The sequence below is a fragment of the Chiloscyllium plagiosum genome, chromosome 17 (assembly GCF_004010195.1).
Source record: "Chiloscyllium plagiosum isolate BGI_BamShark_2017 chromosome 17, ASM401019v2, whole genome shotgun sequence".
NCBI lineage: Eukaryota > Metazoa > Chordata > Chondrichthyes > Orectolobiformes > Hemiscylliidae > Chiloscyllium > Chiloscyllium plagiosum.
In genome coordinates, this window is record NC_057726.1 from 4,773,023 (window position 1) to 4,785,294 (window position 12,272).

The 12,272-nt window shown below is 45.8% G+C and overlaps 1 protein-coding gene across 1 annotated transcript in view; it reads right to left on the reverse strand.

The window, feature by feature from the left end:
* Nucleotides 1-8,694, reverse strand: part of bean1 (brain expressed, associated with NEDD4, 1) — a 104,362-nt gene extending 95,668 nt beyond the window's left edge. Inside the window, exons 1-2 of the mRNA XM_043706544.1 lie at nucleotides 8,159-8,694; nucleotides 3,633-3,707 (exon numbers count right to left, since the gene is read on the reverse strand). Coding sequence (XP_043562479.1) covers nucleotides 3,633-3,707; nucleotides 8,159-8,186 — 103 coding nt within the window. The 5' untranslated portion in view covers nucleotides 8,187-8,694. The remainder of the gene's footprint in view (nucleotides 1-3,632; nucleotides 3,708-8,158) is intronic.
* Between the last annotated feature and the right edge of the window lie 3,578 nt (nucleotides 8,695-12,272).

The following is a 12,272-nucleotide window of genomic DNA, read 5'->3' on the forward strand; positions in this document are numbered from 1 at the left end:
GAAGATTGATGAGGCAGAGGGGTAGAGGCGATTGATATGGACTTCAGTAAGGAGTTCTACAAGGTTCCTCATGGTAGATTGGTTAGCAAGATTAGATCACATGGAATACAGAAAGAACTAGCCATTTATATGCAGAACTGGCTCAAAGGTAGAAGACAGAAGGTGGTGGTGGTGGAGGGTTGCTTTTCAGACTGGATGCCTGTGACCAGTGGAATGCTACAAAGATCAGTGCTGGATCCACTGCTTTTTGTCATTTATATAAATGAGTGGATGTGAACATGGAAGGTATAGTTAGTAAGTTTGCAGGTGACTCTAAAATTGGAGGTGTAGTGGACAGTGAAGAAGGTTACCGCAGAGTACAACGGGATCTTGATCAGATGGGCCAATGGGCTGAGGAGTGGCAGATGGAGTTTAATTTAGAGGTGTTGCATTTTGGGAAAGGCAAATCAGAGCAGGACTTATATATTTCATGGTAAGGTCCTGGGAGTGTTGCTGAAAGAAACAGACCTTGGAGTGCAGGTTCATAGCTCCTTGAAAGTGGAGTCGCAGGTAGATAGGATAGTGAAGAAGGTGTTTGGTATGCTTTCCTTTATTGGTCAGTGCATTGAGTATAGGAGTTGGGAGGTCATTGTTGTGCCTGTACAGAATATTAGTTTAGCCACTTTTGGAATACTGCGTGCAATTCTGGTCTCCCTGCTATAGAAAGGATATTGTGAAACTTGAAAGGATTCAGAAAAGATCTATGAGGATGTTGCCAGGGTTGAAGGTTTTTAACTATAGAGAGAGGTTGAATAGGCTGGGGTTATTTAACCTGGAACGTTGGAGGCTGAGGGGTGATCTTTTAGAGGTTATAAAATAATGAGTGGCATGGATGGGATATATGGACAAGGTCTTTTCTGAAGGGTGGGGTAAGTCTAAAACTAGGCGGTAAAGGTTTAAGGTGAGAGGGAAAGATTTAAAGGGGTCCAAGGGGCAACATTTTCAAGAAGAGGGTGGTGCGTGTATGGAATGAGCTGCCAGAGGAAGTGGTAGAGGCTGGTACAATTGCAACATTTAAAAGGCATCTGGATGGGCACATGAATAGGAAGGGTTTAGAGGGATATGGGCCAAATGCTGGCAATTAGATTTATACTGTAGAGGATATCTTATTGGCATGTATGAGTTGGACCAAAGGGTTTATTTCCGTGCTGTACATCTCTATGACTCTGTTACTCTAAATTCCTGGTAAGGAACTTCAATCCATTCATGCCTGACTCAGAGCTGAGCATGCAGTGACCCTGCCACATTTTGGAAAGACAGCACTGAGGTTAACAGATAATGTTCTTGCCCTCAATGAAAATGGTTACGGCCACCTCTGCAAATCACCTGTCTGCTCTCTTGCAACTGCTATTCTGCTGTGGAAACCCTCATCCATGCCTTTGCCACTAGTATACTTGATGACTCGGATGCGGTCAGTTGTCCGTAAGCTGGTTTTTGACACCAACAACGTAGATTTGATTCCTCTCTCAGCTCAGGTCACTATGAAGAACCCACCTTGTCTAACTTACCTGAGGCATAATGACTGGTAGTGTTAAACTCCTAGCCAGCCCTTTCTCTCTCTCTCTCTCTCTCTCTCTCTCTCTGTTTTTCTCTCTCTGTCATGAGATACATTCCTGGACAACTTTACATCCATAACTCCTTACAAACCTGAGCTCATCCAAAACTCTGCTGCCTGGGTCCTGAGACGCACCAAATCCTACACATCTATCCCACACAGACTCTGATTAAAAGTCAATAGATGTGAGGCTGACAGAGCACAGCAGGTCAGACAGCATCCGAGGAACAGGAAAGTCAATGTTTCGGGCTGAAATGTTGACTATCCTGCTCCTCAGATGCTGTCTGAGCTGCTGTGCTCTTCCAGCCTCACATCTACTGACTCTGACTTCCAGCATCTGCAGTCCTTACTGGCTTCTGATCTAGACTTGAAATGTTAGCTTTCTCTCTCTCCATGGATGCTGCCTGACCTGCTGTGATCTCCAGCGTATTTGGTTTTCAGTAGATTCCAGCATTGGCAGTAATATGCTCCAACACGTCCATCATTCCTTAACTCACTGATCTAAAGTAGGTCACACTAAACCAGCACCTCTAAAGTAAAGACACACCTTCATGTTTCAACCCTCCAGTCTCTTGTGTGCATTAGCACACACAAACACACACACGCACAATCCTTCATATTTGAGAACAGAGCTAAAAATACGTTTTTTTGAGAGCTATTTTTCAGATTTTCCCAAGGTTCTGATTTTTAGAACATAGAACATAGAACAATACATCGCAGAACAGGCCCTTTGGCCGTTGATGTTCTGCTGACCTGCAAACTATTCTGAGCCCATCCCCCTACACTATCCCATCATCATCCATTTGCTTATTTTTGGTGACTACTTTCTGGATTTTGGAGGTTCCTTTTAGATTCTCACTAACTTGTTTATCAGGTGATTTCAGTTGACATATATGACATTTGGTCTCACACAGAAACTGAATTGAGGAATTCATCAATATTCACAATTTTTAGCAGACATCATTAAAGTTAAAGCCACAAAGAAAGCACTCATTTCTTAGATGCAACAATATTTAGATTGACACAAGTAACAGGCATAAATTCGTAACTAAACATTTTTCTTAAAAAAACAGCTGATACATTTCTGCAATAAAAAAAGCCATCCCCAAAATCTACCTTCCACAGACTGGTGAGGTCACACCTGATGTGGTACCAGAAGATTTTAACCAGGTAGTTACAATCATTGTTACTGCATCTCAAGTTTCAATCCCAGCTTTAAATTGAACAATTAACAGCATCTGTTACAGTAGCATCCACGACATTTCCTGCCAGCACCTGAATATATGCAGCTTTGAGCTAGAGGTCCATTTCAAGGATTTCATTATCTCCAGGTTTTCCTGGCTGGGCATTCCTTTGTTGACACACTGAAAACTGCTCTTTCTCTTTGACAGCCTTTTCATCTAATCCCTTGCAGCCTCCCTCCCTGCCTATTCTTGAGCTTCCTCCCCGATACATTTGGTAGGCAGCTGATAGACCTGGAATCTGAAAATATGATGTGGAGATGCCAGTGTCAGAGGTTGACAAGGTCAGAAGCCACACATCACCAGGTTACAGTCCAACAGGTTTATTTAAAATCACAAGCTTTTGGAGCACTGCTCCTTCATCAGGTGAAGTGGAGGGAAGCGCACAGGCAAGTGATGAAGGAGCAGTGCTCTGAAAGCTTGTGATTTTCAATAGACCTGTTGGACTCTATACGAGAGTCATGAGCCATCTGAATCTGAACATATACCTGTATCCTTGACTTACTGAGTGGTAGCAAGTGAAGTCAAACGGAACACTTCCAACTCAATATAACTTGGGAATGACTTCCTGGGGAAAGAATATTGTAGCACAACTTCTAACAGGATCCGAGAATGAGCTAAGTGTGTGGAGAAACTAGGCCTAGGTAGAGTACTGCAGTTGAGAGGGTCAGGATTGTTGAATGTTGTCATCTCTACCTGATGTTGAACATTCTTCAGTTCAATAGGAAAACCATTCCACAAGTACTGTCCCTACACGGCCAATAAAAGTAGTCACTTCACCAGAGTCACTCACTCACAGAGGTTAGAGTAGTTTCTTCCTAGACCAATCCGGATGGAGCTCCCGAGAATGAGAGGAAGATAGAAAAGACTAACTGTAAAACAAAAACAAGAAAATCACAGCTTACTTGAGTAACATGAGTACATCTGAAATACAAGGAATGTACAGGATAGAAAAGGATAACCACAGAGGGAGGCCATTTGGCACATTGTGCCTGCTCGGATTCTATACCTGGAGCCAATCTTACAGAATCCCTGCAGTGTGGGAACAGGCCATTCAGCCCAACAAGTCCATACTAATTCTCTGAAGAGTATTCCACCCAGACTCATTCCCACCCCCCACCATTTCACCCTGTATTTCTCATGGCTAATGCACTTAACCTATACATCCTTGGACACTGGGTATTTTAGCATGGCCAACCACCTAACCCTAATCTGAACGTGGGGAAGGTGATGGCCTTTTGGGGGGAAGGTGATGGTCTTGTGGTAATGCCACTGGGACCAGTTATCCAGAACCTCAGGTTAATGTTTCGGGATCATAGGTTCGAATCTCACCGAGACAAATGGGGAGATTTAAATTCAATTTTTAAGAATCTGAAATTCTTTTAGCACAGCACAGTGGCTCAGTGGTTAGCATTGTTGCCTCACAAAAGTGCCAGGATTCGATTCCCACTTCGGGTGCCTGTCTGTGTGAAGTTTTCACGTTCTCCCCGTGTCTGCGTGGGTTTCCTCCGGGTGCTCCGGTTTTCTCCCACAATCAAAGATGTGCAGGTCAGATGAACTGGCCATGATAAATTGCCCATAGCATTAGGTGCATTAGTCAGGGGTAAATATAGGGTAGGGAATGGGTCATGCTTTGGATTTGTTGGGCCGAGTGGCCTGTTGCTACACAGTGGGTAATCTAATCTTTGGATTGTAGGAGGAAACCCATGCAGATACACGGAGAATGTGCAAACACTGTACAGACAGTTACCTGAGGCGGGAATCGAATCCGAGTCCCTAGCACTGTAAGGCGACAATGCTAACCACTGAGCCACACTTGCCTTTTCCCTAATCCCCTGCACACCATTTCTATTTAAGTCCTTGCATTCTCATAGCACCTTTCACAAGTCCAGGACATTTTAAAAGTCTTTACAGACACGGAAGCACTGTTTTGAAACACGATGACTGTTGCAACGTAGGAAACGTCAGAGTGAATTTATTTACAGCAAGCTCCTGCAAACGGGCAATGTGATAACAACAAGGTAAATTGCTTTTGACACAAGGCCGGAGTGTGGTTGTTGGCCAGGCAACTTGAGAGAACTGCCCTGCTGTCTTCCATGGGATTTTTGTACATTGATTGTACCTCCACACATGAAACAAAGAGTAATGTGAAGCAAGGAAAGTGAAAGCCAGCCTGACCCATCACTGACGTCAGGGTAAGTCATTAAGCAATTAGCCTCAAACAGACCTCTGAAAGCAAAAGCAATTACACACTGAGCCATACATGGCTACATATTAGCAACACAAACTGCATTGGGCACTGGACAGTTGACTGTCTCCTGCTCTGAAAGCAATAAAACACCAGCACCATCACAATGACTTGCATGTTACATCATTGATTACTTGTTAAAACTCTGGTGCAAAAAGACACTCCCATCCTTAGAATCTTGCATTGAAAACTGAGGCAATGTGTTCATTCTCAAAAAGAATCACAAGAGGGATACATTACAATGCATGGTATAGCTCAACTGATCACTTTTGCACACTTCTGTCCATCCATAGCTCCACCACGTTCATTGGGGGAACTAGGGATGGTCAATAAATGCAGGCCCAGCCAGTGATGTTCATGTCCCACAAGTGAATAAAAAAATAAATCACAACACAGGGACAAAAATTGCACAAGTTATCAGGCTAATGTGTGATATACCACTGCTGAAGGACAAATTAAAGGCCTGCATTTATATAGTGCTTTTCACAACTGCAGGATGTTCAATCATGTAGCATAGTGAACAAAGTACTCTGTTAATTTCCCTTTTAGCACTGGCAATCTGGCTGTCAGTTTCTGCCCAGCAATGTTCAACAAAAGTCAGTCTGCAAATTCCTGGATAATCTATTTTCAGTGACTACTCTGGGGGAGAGCTCTCCTGTGCTTCATTGGAATAATACAAATGGTTCTTTTATGTTGTGCTGAGTGGGCATTGTTCAAATTTTTTCTGGAGTACCAACAGGGGCAGCAGTCCTCCTGTGTTGACCTTCTGACATATGGTGCCACCTCAGTATGGACTGTTTGGTAGTAAAAAAACCGAGAACAAAGAGAGAACTGCATTGTTGGAGGGTCACTATTGACTGAGTGCCACAATGTTGGAGGTTCAGTATTGATGGAGGGTTGAAGTGTTCATCAGTTAGAAGCCAATTGTTTAATAGCTTACTCTGACATTGGTTCTGAGGAAGGGCTGAACTGTTAGAGGATAAGTACAAAGGCATTGTCACATTCTTGGAGGGAATGCTGCACTGTCAAAGGGTCAATACTGAGAGAGCATTGCACTATCGGAGGGTCAGTATGATGGAGTGCTACACAGGAAAAGAGTCACAATGAGAGAGCATCGCACTGTTGGAAAGTCACTACTGAGGAACCAGATCACTGATAAATGGGACAGCAGTGACTAAGTGCTTGTGATGCAGCACTCCCTCAGTCCTGACTGTCAGATATTGGACGACTCACTCAGTACTGACCCTCCAGCATGCAGCACTCCCTCAGTACAGACCCTCTGACAGTACTGAACTCCCCCAGTACTGACTGTCTGACAGTGCGGCACTCCTTCAATACTGACCCTCCGACAGTGTGGCACTCCCTCAGCACTGACCCTCCGACAGTGCGGCACTCACTTAGCACTGACCCTCTGACAGTACGGAACTCACTCAGTACAGACTCTCTGACAGTGTGGCACTCCCTCAGCACTGACCCTCCAACAGTGCAGCACTCCCTCAACACCAACCCTCTGACAGTGCGGCACTCCCTCAGTATTGACCCTAAGACAGTGTGGCACTCCCTCAGTACTGGTCCTCTGACAGCACGGTGCTCCCTCAGTACTGACCCTCTGATAGTGCAGCGCTCCCTCAGCAGTGACCCTCTGATACTGCAGCACTCCCTCAGTACTGACCCTCTGACAGTACGGCGCTCCCTCAGCACTGACCCTCTGACAGTGCGGCACTCCCTCAGCACTGACCCTCTGACAGTGCGGCACTCCCTCAGTGCTGACCCTCTGACAGTGCGGCACTCCCTCAGTACTGACCCTCTGACAGTGCAGTACTCCCTCAGCACTGATTCTACGACAATGTGGCACTCCGTCAGCACTGACCCTCTGACAGTGCGGCACTCCGTCAGCACTGACCCTCTGATAGTGCGGCACTCCCTCAGTGCTGACCCTCTGACAGTGCAGCACTCCCTCAGTACTGACCCTCTGACAGTGCAGCACTCCCTCAATGCTGACTCTATGACAATGTGGCACACCCTCAGCACTGACCCTCTGACAGTGCAGCACTCCCTCAGCACTGACTCTATGACAATGTGGCACTCCCTCAGCACTGACCCTCTGACAGTGCAGCACTCCCTCAGCACTGACTCTATGACAATGTGGCACTCCCTCAGCACTGACCCTCTGACAGTGCGGCACTCCCTCAGCACTGACTCTACGACAATGTGGCACTCTCTCAGCACTGACCCTCTGACAGTGCAGCACTTCCTCAGTTGTGACCTTCCCTCAGTAGTGACCCTGTATTCCCATCAGTACTGCTGCTGTGTGGAACTGCAGAATGAAATGTGAATAGCCAGTTCAGGGGGATGAGCCTGTGTATAAATTCTCTGGGGACAGTTGTCTGGTTCTCGATCAATTAACACTGACCCCCTTTTCAATGAAATAGTTGGATTTTAACTAGTTTCACATGAACCATTTGCAGTTGGGTTCCAGTGGACTCGGGATGGTGTCTCTATACGGTTCGTCTGACAGAGTCCCAGCAGCAAGGCTGGTAGGGGCGGGGGAGATAGTGGGAGATGGGGGGTAGATGGGGGGAAGATGGAGGGGGAGTCTCAGTGTGGGAACAGGATAGGGGTAAAGCTGCACATCACTCCAATCTCCCGATCACGAAGCGAAATGTCCCTTTAAATTCACATCCCTTCAGCGAGAGAGAGAAATAACCCCAAAACAGCGGTGACCCGATGAATGAGGGGAAATTAATGTTAGGCATTGAGGAGAGTGTTTGAGAGTGGCCCCATCTGAATATTGCAGCATTACCCCGGGCTCACAACCATCACATCCTCGGCTTCAATTCGGTAAAGTGTTTGGAAACGATTACAATGTATTTTAGCGAACACTCCACAAACACCTCAGACAGTCTTTTTTGCTTAAAAATATATTGTAAAAGTCTGACTAGTCATGGTCTTGATTTTTTTAAAAAATCCCTGGATTAGCCCACTCTGATCCCTATCCTGGGCGGGGGCAGTTTGTTGAAAAATGCAACCACTTCAAAATATATGTGGGTCTCCATTCCTCATGTTCCTTCTTACCTGAACAGAAGTGCACGATTATCTCCATGCGCCAGGTCTTAATCCATAAGACTGCATTTGCTGGAGAAATGTATGTTTACATATGTTATCAATATTCTTGCGAATGTAGCATTCAGCTGTGCCAGTGCAAATGATGATCGAGTGTCAGGAACAGGCGTTTAAACACCATCTCTTCTGGGTCCCAGTCTGTCATAGGTCCTCATCCCCAGCTTCCGGATCTCATTCACTCTCCTGTCGTCCTCTCTCTCTCTCGAGCAGGAGATATCCCTCAGCTTCACAACCAAAGCCAGCCAACACTGCTACAGCTCGACATCCTGCCGTCAGAGATCCGCCCTATCTCTCTCCCAACATCAGTCGCTATGTGTTAGGAAACCAGGCAGTAATTTCGCCTGAAGAGAGACTCGAACCGCTTTCTTCAACTGAAGACTGAACAACTCCCCTGGGTGGGCCTTAACGGAATAAAACGCACACCCACCCCATGTATCCACGTTGAAAGTAAACTCCCTGTGAGCAGTACTTTTGCTGTTGGCTCAGAGACAGGAGTGGTAAGGAGGCAGGGCGGGTGAATGGAATTAAAACTGGCTCTAACAATGTTGAATCATAAGAACAGTCTTAAGGGGCCAAATGATCTTCTGCTGTTCTTTCTGACAAAAAAAACACTTGGATGGCAGACAGAAACTAATCTGTGTCGATATTTAGTCAGAGAGTCATAGAGGTCTACAGCACAGAAAAAGGCCCTTTGGCCCATTACATACATGTCAGTCAAAAATAACCCCCTAATTATTTAATCCCAATTTTCTGAACTTGGCTCCTGCTTTGTGTCAAGTCACATTTAAACTTCTTCAAATTTTATAGATGAACTATCCTTTCAATAATTCTGCCCTTAATATGACTCTCAATTGTTAAACTAAACGATATTTTCAGCATCCTTCATGACCTTGGTGTATCCCAAAACAGCCACTGTCACTGGTGATTCAATAGCAAGATCTCACAATGATGAGATCACGTCTAGACATTATGTGTTAATGATGTTAGTTGACAATACATATCGTTCAGAACACGTCAAGTTATACAAATGGGCACTTTTGTCAGTTTGAAGTTGTATTTAAGAAAGTGCACCACAGACAGTGTAGCACTCCCTCGGTTTTCTCCCCCCTGCTGTATCAGCCTGTAAAATTGATTGGAGTGGACCATCTAACTGGGAGAGCTACCTCCAGAGGGAAGGGCAACTCTTTATCACAAAGAGGAAAAAAAGAAAGAAATTTCTGGAGCATCTTTCATGACCTTAGGACATTCCAATGAAGTATTTTTAATATCTAGCTACTGCGGAATTGTCAGTAACTGACTTGCAGGCTAGCATCGACTGATTTTATGGAGTCCAGTTGGCCACCATTGAATTTGCCCATTGCAATAACCCAAAGCACAAATGGCAACACTGTTCCTCATTGAGTTAAAAGCAGAACTGTAGCTGATAATTCTGAACTGCCTGAGGTTGTTGAGTCTGAGCTGGAGCTGAGGGAATACTCATTTAGAATGAGGCCCATCGGGAAATCAGAATTCAGGAGAAATTTGCCGACCCTACTCTGATCTTCCATCTGGTGATAGCTGGCAAAACAGCAGACTGCCTGAGAATTCAAATGCCACGTCTAATAAAAATGAAGGGCAGGTATCAATGAAGAGTTAAGTCTGACTGATCTCTGGAGAATAAATACTAGAAACTGTGCAAGGACCACAGGGACCTCATATCATCAATGAACAGTTATAGTGTGTGGAAGAACAGCCTTAGGCTTGGAAAGGTTGATCCAACATTTAATTGCCTTACTTTTCCCATGTTCCATCCAACTTTCCTTTCACATTGGAAAAGGGAGGGAGTTAAAGTTCTTTTTGTTAATGGAGGGAATATCAGCAAATTTGCTCATTGCTCCCTTGCGAGTCCAGACATGAGCTTGTTCATAGGTTACTGGATCATAAGAACGTAAGAAATAGGAAAAGGAGGAGGCACACGTGTCCTCTCCAGCTTCCTCTGCCTGTAAGTTGGAGCAAGACTGTCATACATCAACTCCACAATCCTGCCACATCCCTTTGATTCCCTGGAGCACAGACTGCTTTTCACAAATATCTCCATTATTTGGCTACACATTCACAACATTGGTGTTCTCTGAAACGCTCTGGGACACCCGGACCAACCAACCCAACCACCCCGTGGCTCAACACTTCAACTCCCCCTCCCACTCCCCCAAGGACATGCAGGTCCTTGGACTCCTCCATCCCCAGACCATAGCAACACGACGGCTGGAGGAAGAGCGTCTCATCTTCCGCCTAGGAACCCTCCAACCGCAAGGGATGAACTCAGATTTCTCCAGTTTCCTCATTTCCCCTCCCCCCACCTTGTCTCAGTCCCAACCCTCGAACTCAGCACCGCCTTCCTAATCTGCAATCTTCTTCCTGACCTCTCTGCCCCCACCCCCACTCCGGCCTATCACCCTCACCTGAACCTCCTTCCACCTATCGCATCCCCAACGCCCCTCCCCCAAGTCCCTCCTCCCTACCTTTTATCTTAGCCTGCTGGACACACTTTCCTCATTCCTGAAGAAGAGCTCATACCCGAAACGTCGATTCTCCTGCTCCTTGGATGCTGCCTCCCTCACAGTTTAGCCTTGCTACCTTTCGGGAGTAGGAAAAATGTCTACTCACAAACAAGCATGTCAAATCACCTCCACAGTGAGTTGGGGGGAGGAGATCAAACAGGAGGCACAGAGATGTTAATGAAAGCAGAATTAGAAGCACAGTCAAATCGATTAATTTTTAAGAGGGTATTGAAGGAAAGGAAACAAGTGGGAGAGAGTTCAAGAACATGACAAGAGAAATGGGTGCAGTAGTAGACCATTCAGCCCATTGAGCCTGCACCTCCATTTAATTGCTGACCTTGGGCTTCAACTCTCTTTCTTGCCCACTCCCCGTATCCCCCAAATATCTATTTGCCTCAGCCTTCCATCTATTCAAGGATGGAGTATTCAAAGCTTGCCAGGGTAGAGAATTCCTTCTGACTGAAATTATTTCTCCTCACCACAGTCCAAATGGATCAGATCCTTATCCTGTATTCTCCCTCCACCATCGCCCTGGTGTTGTAGATTCACAGACCAAGTGAAATAACCTCTCAGCATCCACCCTGTGGGGAACCTTCAATGTCTCCATTAGATCTTCTCTTATTCTTCTGCACTCCAGGGAATTTGAACCCAATTTACTTCAATATTCATCTTTGGACAATGCCCATGTGGATGTAGGTTGCTCGCTGAGCTGGAAGGTGCATTTTCAGACGTCTCGTCACCATACTAGGTAACATCTTCAGTGAGGTAAAAACAATGACTGCAGATGCTGGAAACCAGATTCTGGATCAGTGGTGCTGGAAGAGCACAGCAATTCAGGCAGCATCCGAGGACAGGCAAAATCGACGTTTCAGGCAAAAGCCCTTCATCAGGAATAAAGGCAGAGAGCCTGAAGCGTGGAGAGATAAGCTAGAGGAAGGTGGGGTTGGGGAGAGAGTGGCATAGAGTACAATAGGTCAGTGGGGAAGGAGTTGAAGGTGATAGGTCAGGGAGGAGAGGGTGGAGTGGATAGGTGGAAAAGGAGCTGGGCAGGTCGGACAAGTCGAGTTTCTGGAGGTTAGAAGCTAGGATGAGGTGGGGGAAGGGGAAATGAGGAAACTGTTGAAATCCACATTGATGCCCTGGGGTTGAAGTGTTCCGAGGCGGAAGATGAGGCGTTCTTCCTCCAGGCGTCTGGTGGTGAGGGAGCGGCGGTGGAGGAGGCCCAGCACCTCCATATCCTCGGCAGAATGGGAGGGGGAGTTGAAATGTTGAGCCACTGGGCGATTTGGTTGATTGATGCGGGTGTCTCTGAGATGTTCCCTAAAGCGCTCTGCTAGGAGGCGCCCAGTCTCCATAAGACTCATGTGTTGCACTGTGTATAATAAACTTCACTACAACACTCCTGTGTTACAGTGTGAATAATAAACTTCATTATAACACTCCCGTCTTACAGTGTGTATAATAAACTTCACTACAATACTCCTGTGTTACAGTGTGTATAATAAACTTCACTACAACACTCCTGT